The sequence below is a fragment of the Centrocercus urophasianus genome, unplaced genomic scaffold (genome assembly GCF_019232065.1).
Source record: "Centrocercus urophasianus isolate 14NV4802_14NV808 unplaced genomic scaffold, USGS_Curo_1.0 seq_13, whole genome shotgun sequence".
Classification (NCBI taxonomy): domain Eukaryota; kingdom Metazoa; phylum Chordata; class Aves; order Galliformes; family Phasianidae; genus Centrocercus; species Centrocercus urophasianus.
Window position 1 is genome coordinate 8,546,248 of NW_024884475.1, and position 16,558 is coordinate 8,562,805.

At 38.5% G+C, this 16,558-nt stretch overlaps 1 protein-coding gene across 4 annotated transcripts in view; it reads left to right on the top strand.

Annotated features, from left to right (window-relative positions):
- DOK7 (docking protein 7) overlaps window positions 1-16,558 on the top strand; it is a 60,675-nt gene that overhangs the window by 11,695 nt on the left and 32,422 nt on the right. For all 4 annotated transcript variants that reach the window (XR_006167826.1, XM_042812837.1, XM_042812838.1 and 1 more), the window contains 3 exons: window positions 4,356-4,475; window positions 11,680-11,787; window positions 12,964-13,835. Coding sequence is in view for 3 of the 4 variants with exons in the window: in XM_042812837.1 (XP_042668771.1) it covers window positions 4,356-4,475; window positions 11,680-11,787; window positions 12,964-13,835 (1,100 nt within the window). In the remaining variant the exon portion in view is untranslated. The remainder of the gene's footprint in view (window positions 1-4,355; window positions 4,476-11,679; window positions 11,788-12,963; window positions 13,836-16,558) is intronic.

A 16,558-nucleotide genomic window follows, 5' to 3' on the forward strand; every position in this document is an offset into this window, starting at 1 on the left:
TTGACCATGGAGTTCTGTGTAGGCTTTCCTGCCACCTCTGTTTGGCTTGAAACTGCAGGAGGTGATCCTTGAAAATGAGCCAGTTCTCCTGGATCCGTCTTCTCTCTAGGACCAGATACCTTGGGATGCTTCCAAGTAGTTTCCTGAACAGGCCAAAGTATGCTCCTGCTGACTGATTCTGGGAAGTGGGAGTGCAGATGTTCTGGGTCCCTAGGTAGGCATTCAAAAAACAAAGCCGAAACTGGAATCTTTTTTCTGAGTTGCTTAGCTGTAGAAGACACGCTGAAACGTCGCTAGAAAAGATGACATGGTAGCTGTGTTGCTCTGTGTGTTTCTTCTGGTCATTATGCTGTTATGAGAGTGGGAAATGTTTTCCTAGACTCCTTCACCCTTCAGGACTTCAAATCTTTCTTTGCTTCCTACTGAGGAGTGCTTGTTGACAGCAGAAAGAAAGTAATGGGCTATATAAATAGCCTTCCATTTAGGTTCCTTAGTTAAGTTGTTGCAGATCCTGTGTGACTTGTTCTAGATTTGATGCAATTTCTATATTTTGAGAATTTCAATCAATTGTTTCTTGCATCTTGTTTCTTCAATGCATGAAACCTAAATGGTCTGCTTCATAGGCCAGGATGCCAGTTGTGTAAACAATATGTGATATGAAATGTAAATGAATGGTACAAATGGGAAGCTGTAGTTGATGGATTTGCTGTGGGACTTTGAAGTACTTGAATTACTTGTTATGCTGAAGTTCTTCCCTCGGATCCCCTCTTACCTTTGAGCTTGTCCTAATTTCTGGGTGCTGCTTTTAACTGGTGGTGTATTCTGTAGTTTTCCACACTACTGTAATCAAGAGTATTCCCCAGCAATACATGTCAAAGTGATAAAGATGAAAAAATGAGATGCGTTTTCTTTCAAGGGAAACGCATCAGTTTTCAGGAAGATATTCTGCCTTTCTTGGTATACCACCGACTGAAGTGGTGTTTGAAGTTTTGGTGAGCCATACAGAAATAAAGAATCTGATTTCTGAGTGTCTGTCAACTATTTCTGAAAGTTCAACACTGTTTGAATGCTGATGTTGCCGTGACTCTAGCCCTTTAAAAAGGACCCAAACATGTATTAGGCTAGCATAGGGTCTTGAGTCCTGTAGATCCTTTCATGTATGATCCTTTAAAATCTTTTTATGAGGTTTCCAAGCTAACTTTTTGCTCTTACATCCAAGGTTGTTATTCTGGCATTGTTCTTTAGCATAATGTTTTCTCTCTCTCTCTCTCCCTGATGCTTACCTCCTCAATTACCTACAGAACCTTTATTTATGCACTCGGTTTCTTTTGCTAGGCTAAACAAGCCCATCTATCTTGTCTTCCCTGTAAGAACTCAGCAGTTGCTCATTTGTGTACCTGGTTTTCAGTATGCATTAATCTTCTCTTTGGCTGCAGGTGACCAGAATTAGAAAGCATTTTGGAATGAATCCCTCTATATTTTTCTGCATTATATTACTCTTTCTTTTTTTCTTAAGGGGTGTGTTTCTCAATACATGGGAGAGCTGAGAAACTTCAGTTGCCATAGACTCCCGTTTTTTTTTGCTTCTTATCACCTGCATGTGTACATTCAAGAGGACAAACAGTATATATTCCATCTGGTCTGCCATTGTTGGGAACTTTTCATACTGAGTTCAAGCAATATCTCTCACCAAGTCTCTTACCCCATGAAGAGAGAGAATGCTCTTCAGTTTAGTAAACAGCTGCATGGTATTACAGTGATGTATACCACATACTCCTGGGCTACCAAATGCCTGTGCACCAAATCTATTCCAGCACTCAGATGTGCAATTTCCAGTTGTGAATTCATCATCTTTCTCAAGAAAGCAGAAAAGAAATGCAATTGCTGGCTTTTATGTATGTTTTTAAAACATAACTCAGTTGAACCTTATTCATCTCTTCTGCTGTATTTTTTAAGGACTCCTGAACTTCCTTCATCCTTTGCGTTCTAGTTCTGTCTAACAAAACAAGAAAGAAAACATTTCCCATAAAGCTGACCAGTGTTTGTGGTGATTGTGTGAATAACAGAATCTACAAAGAAATATTTGATGGGAACACATGTATGTTGGGTTTGTACTCGTGGGCACACGTCTATAAGCTGTTTTCACAAGTTATATAAAAGCTTTCATGTTTGTTTGTTTTTTTTTTAATTTTTTATTATTATTTTTTATTTCTAAATGTGGAATAATTTTTCACTCAAATTATTCTTTGAGTTAATTAGCCAAGTTGCGTGGAAACAAATTTCAGGAAATGTTTACTTCTTTGTTTTCACTGAAGTCACAGGTTAGCAGAGCCTCTTAGAAATTTAAGTAAGCCATTTCTTTGCAACAGTAACAAAGCAAGTGGTCCAGATGTAACCCTTAGGTACAGGCAGGTTGGAGGTATCTTTTCCTGAATGGTAACACAGGTGCGCAGGCTTCTGCTGAAGTATCAGGCTGTAGTCCATCACTGTGCCTGAGATATGAATGTTCTCTGTTGTTTCCGTATCTTGATTGCTTATTGTTCATGGAATGAGAAGGTCATGTTCAGAGCCCTGCAGAGCTTTGTGCTGCCCTGCTTCCTCAAGAAAGGCATGTCCTTCGCCATCAGTGCGATTCACAGAAGAGTCACAGCCTTTAAACATCAGGGAAACCATTCTGTACTGAATGGGGGAAGGAGAAAATAGCTAAGAGAGAGCTGAATTTCAAATGCCTTCTGAATGCAAATTTTGCACCCAACTTCTTTTAATACAGTTCTCCGACTCTGGCATCTCCTGGAGAGGGAAATGTGACAAGGCTGTATATGAGTCAGTACCTGAAACTTTCATACCTGTCAGATTGTGTGATTACTGTTGTAATCTCCTAGATGGTTTTTGGTACTGAAGCCATTGCATGTGTATTTGCTGTGAGAAAATGTGGGATACTGTTGATCAGTTAGATCTGAAAAGGAACAAAATTGATTGTTTGACAAAGCAAATTAGGAGTTGGTTCAAACAGTGTAGTCTGGAACAGATTTACACAGAGCAGGCAGGGACTTCAGTTTTGCATAAACTGAGAGTGAGAAAAGAGCATGAAGCAGAATGTGCTTTCTCTTGAAATGATCAGTTTACCGCTTGCCAGTTGTATCTAATTTTCTAAAATAATTTGATGTGTGATCTACATCACCCCACCCCCTATCCTCCCTTTGTTTGAATCCAGTAGCCCTTTGTCAAGCAGATCCATTGCTTGAGTGAAATGCAGAAAACCTGTTGGATAAGACTTGTGTATGCATGGGATGTGATAGGGGTGTAAGCATTCTGGTCAAGATCGGTGCTGCTGCTTTAATTAAAATGGACAAAAGTAGCCATTCAACTCAATAAGCTAGAGAAATGAGAAGAAGTCAAATTTATGTCCAGACTAAGGGCTCTTGGGGAAGATACATATAAAACTCTATTTACGTGGTGATCTGGTTTTGTAGTGTACTTGGCTCTGGTGAACTGACAGCATTTCTTAAAAGCTCTATATAGTAATCTCACTGTTAACTTGGGATGGGAGGTATTTTGCCCGATGCCTTCAGTTCATTGAAAAGGCCAACTGTGCTGCTTTTCTGTTGCGAGTAGGACGTGGGGTGAAAATTCTCAAATCAAATGTTACATGGAACATTTTTCATTTTGTGTGTTGTCCCCATAGCTGTATATCATGTGGCTCAGAACTTGTTTGTTTATTTAGCGATTCTCATTCTAATTTTGCTGGGGGCTATTCTTAATGAATGGAAAGCAAAATATCAGAATAGAGCTAAGGGTAAAGATCTGATGACAGCCTGTGGAGTCGTGTTACATTCTGTTTAATAATAGGCACATAGGGCTTAGTCTAGGCTGTTTAAATAAGTGGGAAAATTTATAATATAATCAAACAATGTAACAAAACCCTGACCTCTATAGGGGATACAAAAGGCTGTTCTTTGATAAAGTTTGTTAAAAGCAGAATTAACCTGGGTCATTTCAATGAAGACACTTTCAGTAACCATGATACTTGCATAGCTAAGATCGAGTCTACAAAATTCTAGGGGTAAATGAGAATAAAAGACAGACAGCTGTTAAGCATATGGCTTGCATTTTGCCATTGCTCTAGTTGCCTGAGTTGCAGAAAATTAGCATACATTATTAGTTATCTATTGAATTTGTATATTTTCCTGAATCAGTGTATATGCTGAACTCTTTTTTTTTTCCCCTCTGTAGAGTATGTTTCATCGATTTCTTTTCATGACTTGCACTGTATTTTGATTTGATAGCAAATGTCTTCAACTAAATGTATTTCTAATGTATCCAGGTGACAAGCACATGTATGTTCTTTCTTGCAGGGGCTGGTGTTTTCTTCCTCTCTTGTGCTGAAGGAGAGCAGATCAGCTTTCTGTTTGACTGTATCGTCCGCGGCATCTCCCCGACGAAAGGCCCTTTTGGTTTGCGTCCAGTGCTACCAGGTTAATATGGGAACTACAGAGTGACTGAGCAAAGTAGGAACTTGCCATGTCTAGCACTTATTGCTCTGATTTTAAGAACAGCTTGCAGACACCAAGGGTGCAGAAAGTGCAAAGCAAAGTGTCCATTCTAAACATGTTATCAGTACAGATTTATCCACCGACTGTACCCAGTTTCACCCTGCTGCTCTGGCTCATTCTGGTGATATTGCTATCTTTGGCCTTCTCTTGTTTAATGGTACTAAAATACGGCAATTTTAAACTTGTACAGTGCAACTTAGATCCATGTCTGAATTAATATTTTTGATAGTTTAATTAGTTGAAACTGGGAAATCTAACTGGGTATTTTGAATCCATCCCAAACATTTGGAAAGCCTTGCTAACCTCAAAAGATACTTTGTCAGGCCTCAGTTTCAGCTTTGCTTTAGACTTTTGGAGTGCAAGGGTTAAATTCCTTTTCCTGTTTCATGGTAAGTATTGCATGTACTGTAATGTTAATAAAGGAAATCAGAATCACAGTGAGCCCTGCTGCCTTTTGACTTCAGCAGATTAAAAAAATATTGAGTTGGAGTGACTGTCAAGCAGGGTAAGAGAGTGGAAATGAAACTGCAGAAAGTTATCTGGGAATTGGCAATGGGATATAATGGGAATAGAATCCAGGAATTGTGAAGGATGAGGAAGAGTTGGTACGAAATGTTTTGAATTTAAGTGTTAGTTAACAGATGTGTGGCAGAGTTTTATCGCTGCTGTAAGATGAAGATAATCAATTTGGGAAGGAAACATGGTGGAAAAGATTAGGTCTAGATGTGAAACATCTTAAAGTGCAAGAAGTTTATTAAGGTAAACACAGTAGACATAAGACTCAGTTTGTCTCCTCTTTCCTGAAATTGCAACACTAAGGTAAACAAAGCAACCAAACAGCAGAGCAGGCAGTAACACCTCATCCTTCTTACACCACGAGCTGTGTTTGCATAAAGTTAAGAAGAGTATTCAAAAAGCAAAGAAAGAAACAAAAAACCCACAATGAACCTTCCCTCCCCCTCAACACTGCTGATACTTAAAACTTTGGTAGTGAATGCGTGTTCTTCTGCATTTTTAAAACTTTTCCCAAATCTCTGTTTAGCAAAAATGTATAGAAAGTAATTTTTTAAGAAATTTGATTTTATTTTTTTTGTAAGATGATGCATTCTTTTAAAAAGCTTTTTAGGACCATGTCACATAGATGTAAACTTGCTTTTGCATTTTAGCTACCTATTCAGCTCTGGTGTTCTCCTTTATTTATTGTCCCATTCAGAAGCTTGTGCAGACCTGTCTAAGGCATATACACATATACAATACCAATGATTCATTCATAAACTGACTTTTCTTATCAAGTGTAATGTTACACAGAGCACGCTATATTGCTTGAGAAGCTCAAGTCTCTATCAGCTGCGTGCTGTATCTGGCAGGAGTACTGGAATTCAGAGAATCTTTTGAAATGGATGTGCTAAATAAGTCACCTATACATCCCAGATAGCTAGGTGTAAATCTCCAGATTGAGGATTCTTCAAAAATATATCATCTGAAAGTGATTTTATTTATGGCAGTGAGGAGTGCTACACAGCCTTAGTTGTGCTTTGTATATGCAATATTCTGGTTAAAAGCTTTCATAGGGAGAGCCCTTCTCTCTGCAGGCTGCCCTTTTGAATTTGACTTCTTGCTTTTAACTGTAACTTTCTAACTTAAGCAAGAAATATACTTGAATAACTGCTAAGTAGTCCCAAGAAAGGAAAACGTGGAGAAAATGACTTGGTGTGGTGTGGAAAAAAATCAGTGTTCTTGGGCTCCAATGCACATAGAATAAATATAATTATGCAGTCAGCATTTGCTTAGTTAATCTTTACAGCAGGATAATGAATGAAGCCAGTGGCTTTGTACGTACAGACACCTGACTTAACAATATGGTTAAATGGTACACAAATATACAGATATGCAATTAATAGGGAGTATTATCATGATAAAAATAATTCCATTATAGGTACATACGAAATAAAATGGCAAAGAAAAAGAGCATTAATTGTTTCAAGCGCCACTACACAGTGGAACATTTATTTTGGGTGCCCGCTAATTTAGCTTAACTGTACCAAAATACAGTTGGTTTGTTAAAGGCTGTGTAATCAGGTCTTAAAGTTAAGACATGATGTTAAGTGGGAATCCAAAGGTAGTGCACATATCTTTAGCTGTTTTTAGGCAGTGTTATATTTTAATGAAGACTCTAAAGGAGTGAAAGGAGGTCCTTTGATGGCTTATTTTTCCTAGCTTCTAGTTGAAAAATAATTGTGGTCACTTAGTCATTTTTTCCCTCCCATCCTTGAGAAGATATTTAGAAAACAAACCATAGAATTCTGTTTTCTTGTATTGTCAGAAGTCTAGATATTGACAGAATACTGAATCACTTATTGCATGGTTTGTAATCTATGCTAAATTTGCATGCATATTATTTGAGAAATGTTTGCTTATCAGGTGTGTGTTGAATTCCTTCTTTTCAATACCGAGATTTATTTTGAATTCCAAACATGAACACAGTGAAAGCTGAACAGTTTATTAGTGATATCTTTTGTTCCATGGGAGATCTGTACCCTGTTAATTTGACTAAGGCAGCCTAGTTCTTGCAGGTTGGAAAGACTCCAAGTGTAATGTCAATAGTCTTGATGTTCTTTTTTAATCCTGGAAGCTTTTTCAGGCTGCTTTGTGACTGACTGGAGAATGTGCAGTGCTGCTTGCTGAGGATTTATCTGATGCTCTTTTTTTTTGTCGAAGCTTGATACACCTTCGACCACTGCAAGACAGCTCTATGGCTGCCTTCAGCAGTATCTGTACCAAGTGGATCCTCCTCAAACTTTGAGACACCTTTGCATTCCTCCAGACATCTTACAAGGTGTGGAGATGTTAGCATGAAGGTGAGGGTCCAGGCCTGATTTGCAAATTTGACTACAGTTACAAAGAAAGAAAGGACAGGTGTTGAGCATAACTTATCTAACTTTGTTTATCAAAGTAATTAAACAATATTGCATTTTAAAGATGCGTATGACCAAGATTATCTTGGGTAGCTGCTGATTTAACTTGATATGGTACGTTCTTCCCAACAGGTGCTTCCCCAGGAACCTTGGAGCTTTAAATTATGGTGACAATTTATTTGTGTATTACCAAAGTGTTCTAAATCTCCCACGATGAGCAGCTGATGTGGCTGTATTGAATAGCCACCAACGTAATGTAAAAATAAAATCTCCATCAGAGATGTTTTTAGTCCAGCCAAATTTGGTTTAAAGCTTCTCCTTTGCCTTGAAGCAGTGTTCAGGAAAATTTCAGTAATTGCCTTGAAGATTTTTCTTTATAGCATGGAATCTATTTCTCATTGAGAAATACAGTTGATAAAGCATTTTCTTAACTGAAGGACTAGTGAATTTAACTGCCTAGATTCCACAGGAGTAAATTATGTTATAGGATGCATTCATCCTGAATTTGGGAAATAAAGGTACCAAATTGCTCTTAGAGTTTTTGGAAGTGCGGCAGGACGTTGTGTGGGCTGAAGCTGCCTGAACTTCCTTGGACAGCTGTCTTGGTACCCATCACATTGCTGCTCTCTTCCTGAGTTAGTAACATGGCAAATTATTCCACAGTTATTTAGAGGCTTTGAGGTACAGCTGTTGACAAAAGAAGAAAACAGCTTGTTCGTATCTTTCATTTTGTAAACCTTATTTATAGACTGATATGAAAGGAGTAATAGATCATGCCCTCCAGTTAGGGCTGGTCTCTAAAATGTGACTGCCAATGACTTCGGTCCTTGATCTGATCTCGTGGGGAAAACCTCCTCAAGAGTAGTGGATAGACTACAACCAAAAATTCTTCTGTGAGAACCTGCTTCTTCTTGGGAATGGGTGTTATCCTTGTTTACAAGAATTCTGCAGTAAAGCTGATGAACAGTTGTTATTAACATTTAAGGCTTTTAAGTTTACATATACCTGGTAGGTTTGAAGTTTCTTCTCTAGAAGTCTCCTAGAGTGTAGTGAAAAACCCAAGCTGTTTTCCACAAGACTGAGCAAAGAGGGGTCAGAGCACATAACTGTGAACCCAATGTTCAGGTGGCAGTTTCTATCTCATGAGCCTGTCTACTTCTACATCAAGGAGAAAAATTTAACCAAAGAATGATCAGACCCATTGAAGAGACGTTGTACCTAGAGATTCCATATTGCTGGGTGAAACCTGTTGCTTTCAGTAGCTGTGTATGAGCTGATTGTTTCTAAAAGCGGTCGAACATCTGAAATGCAGAATTTGATGATTTACTTTTACAACTTTCTCTCATGTTTACCCCAGGCTGTTCTTACAGGATCAGTTTCTAGACCTTTTTAAAAAATAAATAATATTCTCCTTCTTCAAAAGGGATAATAGTTATTAAAAAGCTGGCAGTTGCATATGTGAAAAATCTATATGCATCAACAGTCAAATTTCTGAGGAAAGTGGAAGGATCGTTCCTACTGGTGGTTCTGTTGTTGCAAGGATTGGTGTCCCGTTTTGGTTTGACTCATTTACTGGTCTGTTATGCCAACTTTCTTTTCAAAGTGTCAGAGAACCTTTTTGGACATATGAATATTTAACTACTTACAGTAGAGTATTTGAAGCAGAGGACATCTGAAAATAGATCCAAGCAGCAGTCTATAACAGTTTGCCAACGAGGTGATCCTTGCATAGACCTGTCTGAGTTGCAGCATAGGTGCCGGCGGCCAAATCTGGTATCTACCTTTGGCAGAGATCCACATGGAAGCACTGGGTTTGAGTAAGCAATTACACAGGTTTGAACTAGTCTGTACTTAACATGGGGTGTATTGCAGGAGAAATAGGAATGGAAATCTGAAGGAAAAGGCCTCTTTTCTGTTCTAAAAGTTAGATTCAGAGGGTGCCAGACATTGATATCAAATACTGTTGGAGCTGGGAGACACAGAGGTCATAGGCACTTTTTGAACAGGCATTGTTGCCCTGTCCCTGTTAGCATTTCCAACATATGCTGGTATAGCAAGACTGAGTGTATGCCTGGCTTGTTCTGCTAGTCTAATCCAGATTGTAGATTGCTAAAGATGGAAAATTTCATTATGTGCAGATGAAAATCCAGCATTGTCACTTCTACTGCTGTGATACACTCCCACCTATCCTGGACCATTCAGAAAGGGGGAATGGAGTCAAAGAGGAGAAATATGGCAACTAGGTGCTCTGATAGTTATTAATGTAGGGATTCCTTTAGAGCTTCAGCTTGCCTGGAAAAGCTGTTTCCTTTGATTGTGAGCTTGCTTTGTATGCTGCACTACCAAAATCAAAACGAAGTCTTTAAAAAATGGGATTATTTGGGCTGAAAAAGGAAAAATTTTCTTTCATCTCAACTGTTTTGTTTTTTTTTTTTTGTTTTAGTTTGTTTTACTAACTTAACCACAGCAACGTGTAGCCTTTTTCATTCTTCCCTCCTTATTAAATAATTCAGGGATTAAATATTTTTTGTGTTGATCAAGTTGACCAACTTGATTGGATATGCAAAACCTTTAGTTGTGAGGAAACTAATCTGTTTTATCTGTCATTAATTACTTTCTCTAGATAATGACGAACCCTACTAAAACTTCTGCCTTGGGAGGTGGTCACCATCCCTAGAGATGTTCATGAAATGTTTAGATGTTGTACTAAGGGACATGGTTAGTGGGGAAATATTGGTGGTAGGTGGATGGTTGGAACATGATGCTGGAGGTCTTTTCCAACCTTTTCTATGGTTCTGATAATGAGCAAGATAGCAGACAATATCCTCTGTAATTGCTGAATGTGACACAACTATTAGTGCCACTTGAAATCTGTGAGCTTTCTCTTGTGATGATGGTTTCTTTTGTTATCTGGTTTTGTTGCTGTGCCCAGCTGGAAACAAAATTGTTTATAAGAGACCATACTGTTTTTCTGATGAAAATTATTCCATCTTCTGTATATCTGTTGATCTTTCTTTCGGAAAAGAAAGTACCTTCAGTTGAAGCAGTTTTAGCTGGAAGGGCAAACTCACTAAAATGCATGAGGAAAATCGCCTATATAGCACTGTGTTCAGTTTTGAGCCCTTCCCTACAAGTGAGACATTGAGGCCATGCAGTGTGTCCAAAGAAGGTCAATGAAGCTGTGAGGGATCTGGAACACAGGCCTTATGAGGAATGACTGAAGGTACTCTGGTTATTTAGACTGGAGAAGAGGAGGCTCAGGGAAGACCTTATTCCTGTCTAAACTACCCAAAGGGACATTATAGTGAGAGAAGGTTGACTTCTTTTCCGAAGGTATTTAGTGTTAGGAGAAGAGGTAATGGCTTTAAATTGCTTCAAGCGAGGTTCAGGCCAGATATTAGGAAAATTTCTTCTCAGTAAGAGTTGTGATGCATTTGAACATGCTGCCCAGGGAAGTAGTGGGGTCGCCATCCCTGAAGGCATTCAAGAAGACGGTAGATGTGGCACTGAGTGATGCGGTTTAGTGGGCATGGTGACAGGTCAACAGTTGGAGTAGATGATCTTCAGAGCTCTTTTCCAACTTTAGCAATTCCATGATTCTATTTTAGTAGTGGTTTTGTACTTCTATTTTATCTTGTATTGAATAGGCAGACAGAGACCCTTTTGTGATGCTTCATCTCTGACTTCTGGACTTAATAGCCTTCTAAACATCAAACTTGAAAACAGTATCTTTCTAAATAGCTGATCTGGATCAGTTATAAGGGTATAAAATAGTTTATTTATTATAACTGTAACTTTATTATGATTTTTATATTTGTAGGATGAAACAATTGTAGTCTTGATGAAATTCCTAGTGAGTTCAGTGAAGTCAGGACACATTTTACAGGTCATTTATTAGCTTTAAACTCTTTTAGACCTGTTAATTATTCCAGTAGCTATTGCCTCTAATGCTGTGCTTTTCAGGGCTTGTGGTAAGCTCCACAAATTCTAGTTACAATTTTGAAAGTCACTGACACTTAAAATTGTGACTGTGTTGCATTTCTTCAGGATTCTCTATTTGACGGAAGGAAGTCCCAGACGTTTTCCAATCAATGTTTTCCTTCTCTTATAACGCAAAAACAGAGTATCTAACATAAAAATGCTTTTAAATTTCTATTCATGTATTCTTTCCATGTCTTTTTTGATTTATTCATTTTACGTTCCTTTTACAGATCCAACTACAAATCCGGCATATTCAGAAGAAAGATTGGCTCATGAAGCTTTGCAATTAGAGAAGCGCTTGAGCTTGCTGTCTCATACAAGTCGCCAGGGCAGCGGAGGTAAGTAACTTCTTTAATTAAATATAGGTGGTATTCCCTTATTTTCTAAGCTGTAGCAATGAACCGTGTATACGTAATTATAAGATGATGAGCTTTAGAGGAAAAAAATAAAATAAAATAATGGTCAACATGTTTCATTTAGGGTATTCTTGTCCTTGGCCGCTTCAGTCACTGCTGAGTAATGTGGTTTGTGACTAAACGCCACTGACCCTTGTGGAAGTCTCTCTTAGATAGAGCTACCAGACTGATGTAATGTTTTAATAAGATAGAAAAGCATGCCTGAGTTTTTTTTTTGTTTGCTTTTTAAATTCAGTCTCTGTGGTCAGTTATGTGGCTGAATGAGGAATCACAAAGTGAGCTTTTCATATTCTGTTGAGTTCTGCACAGGAAAATTAAACATTTGTGAGAAATTGTAATACCAAGAGTCTCTGTAGGTTTGGGAGGTCATTTGCGAATACCCTGAAGAAAAAAATCTTGCAGATTGTACGTTAGATCTTTTTCTGTATAGATATGTAAATGTAGTAGCATTCTCACTTTTGTTTGTGTCTGTGTTGTATTATTGTCTTTTAGTATGGATATTATGGAGAAATACAGTGTAGAAGACAGCAGAGAACAGGACAGTCTCAAGTTTGATTTTATTTTTCTGTTTCTAACATGTATTTTGATGTCATTCAGATAAGACTTGAGAAAAAGTACCACAATCTTCTGGTTCATTCAATTTCAATAGAAATTTTGAAATCTTTTATATGCTTCTGGATTACATTAACAAGTTTGTGGATTTTTTTTTTTTTTTTTTTTTTTTTCAGAGCACCCTCAGCTATTCTGAAAGCTTGTGATGATTCCCTGTGATATAAGACTGAAGTATTTAAAATAAAGCTAGTTAACTGTACAGTAGTGAAACACATGTAAAAAGAGGAGAGCTGGCTGCATGAACTCTAAAAACGTAGTCCTGAATGCAGTGTATTACACAGTGTGGTAGGGTTGTGTTAAAAATATTATCTGCCCGTTATTTTTCCAGCAGAGATAGGGATAATTGCAGGAATGATGGCGTTCCAGTAGAAGATCCCTCTACAAAGCAGATGGAATATCAGGGCTCTTTCTGTGTGTACTCACCCTGCTTCCAGTCTGTGTGTTGTGTTTTAAACATGGGCTGATCTCTTTTCTTCCTTTTTTTAGGAGATGATCGAAGTCTTTCAAGCTCTTCTTCAGATACCAGCCACTCAGATGTTAGCGTTGGGAGCAGATTGACAATTTGGCCTGAACAGTCTTCAGCCAGCACTTCGCAAGAGAGTCATGGACTGGCAGCTGCAAAGGGCATTCATCTTGGAGAAGAAAAGATCCATCCAGAAGGGGCACGTGGCACCGCCAAACCGCCTCCAAAGCCCCTTCGGTCCAGACAACTGCAAGAGATAGGCCGTCAGAGCTCTTCTGACAGTGGAATAGCTACTGGTAGTCACTCTTCTTACTCTGGAAGCTTCTCTTCCTATGCTGGGAGCTTGGACATCTGCCATGGAGATGAGTTTGGATCATTGCTTAGCCTGCCATTGAACTTTCCTTCGGATCAGAATTTATGTACTTGTCCTCACAGTGAGCCTCAGAGAGGTGTGGGATCAGAGTATCAGGTTCCCAGCTCTCTCAGACATATTTATGATATACCCAGGAGTTTGTTACAGGCAGCTGCTAAAGATGTGCAACCCAAGAGTGCAGATTCCACGCTACCCAAGGACCAGGCCCTGCCTCATGGTGCTAATGATCCAAAACTGCTCCTTCCACACTTAGAAGCACAGAGGGCACCAGAGCACAGCCAGGACAGAGGGAGACCGTCATCCTTACTCCCAGAAAGCACCAAAGACTCAAGTAATGAGGCGTGTGTGGATTTTGTTTCGAGGTGGTCAGATACAAAACCACCAGGACAGGTGTCAGACTCCAAAAGTAGTGAGTTAGCGCCACCTAGTGGAGCCTCAGCTGACCCCTATGACACATGTAGCCCCCACCTTGGGATGACAAGAGCTCTTTTTTCAGCTTGTCCAATCTGTGGTGGACTAAAGGTAAATACCTAACGCTGAGCAGATCCTAACAAGCCTTACTTAATATAGCATGATTAATTTTAAATGGCTTAACTTATAAGTCATGTTATTTCCTTTATCATTTTAATTAAGGTAATTATATTTGTATTGTTTATGTTCAAGTTGAGAGGCTTCGTACATTATTTCCTCAAAATCTATGCCTGATCAAGAGAACGCTTGAATAATATAGCCCATCAATCGTTGCTTTTAAATTGACCAATTTTTTTTCTTTGAGTGTATGTGAGTAGCTTGCAGTGACAGAGAGAGAAATTACAAAGGCACATGAGAGGGCTGAATTTGTCCCATAATGATAATGACTTGGTATGGAGAACACTGACCTGTCTTGCTGCTGGCATTTCAAAAGACAGAAGGTTGAGGCTATGTACTATTTGCTCCTCTTTGGAACGGCTGTAGCATTTTTTTTTTTTTTTTTTTCTTCATGTTTTTCTTCATTGTTGTAATTTGTGAGCATATGTTGCTCACAATAAGAAGGCAGATTAGTGAAGCTTCTTACTAGGGAAAAAGAAGATAGTCTGGTTAGCATATCAGTCCAAGACAAATCACCTTATTGTATTTATAACTGACCACTGAGAGATGCTTTAGGGGATCTATTCAAAAATCCATTACTGATCTACTACTGGGCAGTGCATTTACAGGGAAAGTTATCCTTGATCACCAGTCACAGAAGACATGGAGGTTCATACGCTTTTCTAAACACATTTGACAATATCTGTAACTATGTCTTTATTCCCTCTAGAGTTCTTTCTGAACCCTGTTAAATTCTTGGCTTTTTATTGCAGCAAGTTTTCTGCAAGGCATGGAGAAAATATTTGTTTTTATCTATTCTGGAGAATACTTTAGTTTTGGTAATAAGATGAAGGTAAAACTGTCAGAGCTGCTGAAATGATGGTAAGGTCAGAGTGTGTGCTCAAATTAGGAATGTGTGAAGTGGGGATTCAGCAAAGATTTTTGTATGAAGGATTAAATACTATGGCTCAATTGTGTATTTTTTTTTTTTTTAATTCAGCAGGTGGGATTACATAAATACTGCTATGAAAAGGACTTGAGTGTATAGCAAGTTATAAAAGAAATAAAAAGACTTGAGGGGCAGTTTTCTTCTTGTGGTGTGTTATGCGTTTGCATCATTGGCTGTGTTCATGTCTGAAAACAAGAAAATCCTTTGTGCCTGAGGTGCTTGTGTAGCATCTGTCTCAGCAGTGTGAGAGGACCTTGGACACTGCCCTGTATTTGTGTCACTTGGGAGGCAAGAAAATGCTTGAGTAGCAGGATAAGGTTGTGTCTACGTTCATTGTTAGGAACAGTGTTCTTCCAAGGCCATCTTTGCAAGCCCCCCAGTTTCATTTTGAAAGCTTGACTGGATGCAAGGGCTGAGGTTTAGCCTCCAGCTTCTGCTGTTTTTGAGCTGAGGAAAACAGTTTCTGCTGCTGGCTTTTTGTGTCTGCTGTCTCAGTCAAAAAGAAGTGGAAAAGAATGCGTGAAACTGATTCCTAGAAGGTCTCTACTCTGAGAAGAGCAAGCCCCAAGATGGCTTTGTTGTAGCAGGGGAGAATTAGCTGGCATGGAGTTAGCTCACATGGTCTAAATGTTTCTGGGTGATCTCAGTTGTCACTTCAGATATGCATTTATTGAAACTTACCCTGGAAGTCTGTGGCAAACAGGCAACTGAAAGTAAGGATTCTATTAATCAGAACATTTAAAGGCAAAATTATGCTGCTCCTCTTTTAACTGCCTGTTCACTTCCATGACATACACAGCCAGATCTTTTTATTTTTATATATATTTGTGTGTATACATATAAAAATATCTTTTTTTTTTTTTTTTTTTTTTTTGAAGAGCCAACAGGTTTCACATTGATTCTAATTACCTGTTAACATTAATTAGTAAGACTGTCAGGAATAGTCGCTATTTAAGCAAATTTAGTGACAGAGAGACACTGATAGAACATTCTTACCGACTCTATTTTTTTAATGGTGTTTTCACATTATGTGCATGCTTGTTTGTTTTTTCTTTCTTTTCCCTTTCTTCTACTTCACTGGAAGTATTTGGGAAAGAACTTTCACTAAAAGGAATGATTGGACTCGCTTTCACTTTGGAAAGAAAAAGTAACTTTTAGGTATATTGTCTTAAACTGTCAAAATAAGTTCTTTTATCAGTATTTAATGGATGCTTTGTCTGGCTTTTCTCATGCTGAATACAGTGAAAGCACAAATCTACGTGATCTAACTAAAAATAATAATTGTTTCTCATGCTTTGATCAGAATTAATTTGAGATATGGTTAGGGCCAAGGGGAGTTCATTTATGAATTAATGAGACACCAGGTTTCACACTGACTGGAATTCATGTTCAGAAGGCTTTACTGGGCCAGTGTTTGGAGTGCCTTTGCGATTTCAAATTAAGCTGTTAATTAAATTGTGGTGATGTTTTTTTACATGCCTACTATTTAAAGTGAGTGAATAGCAGAAGCCTGCAGCATGAGTAAAACAGGTATGCCTTTGTTTGCTACCTTGGATGCAATCTATAGCAAATCAAGGTTAGGTTTGGGCACGTCATCTTTGTTTTGGAGCTGAGAGAAGCTATGCGAAGAGCTGGAGGCAGGATGCAGGGTGATAACACACATATGTGGAAGTGATGGTAGCATTGGTGATGGGGGTTGTCTAGATTAGGAAGCACCTGCTCTGCTAGT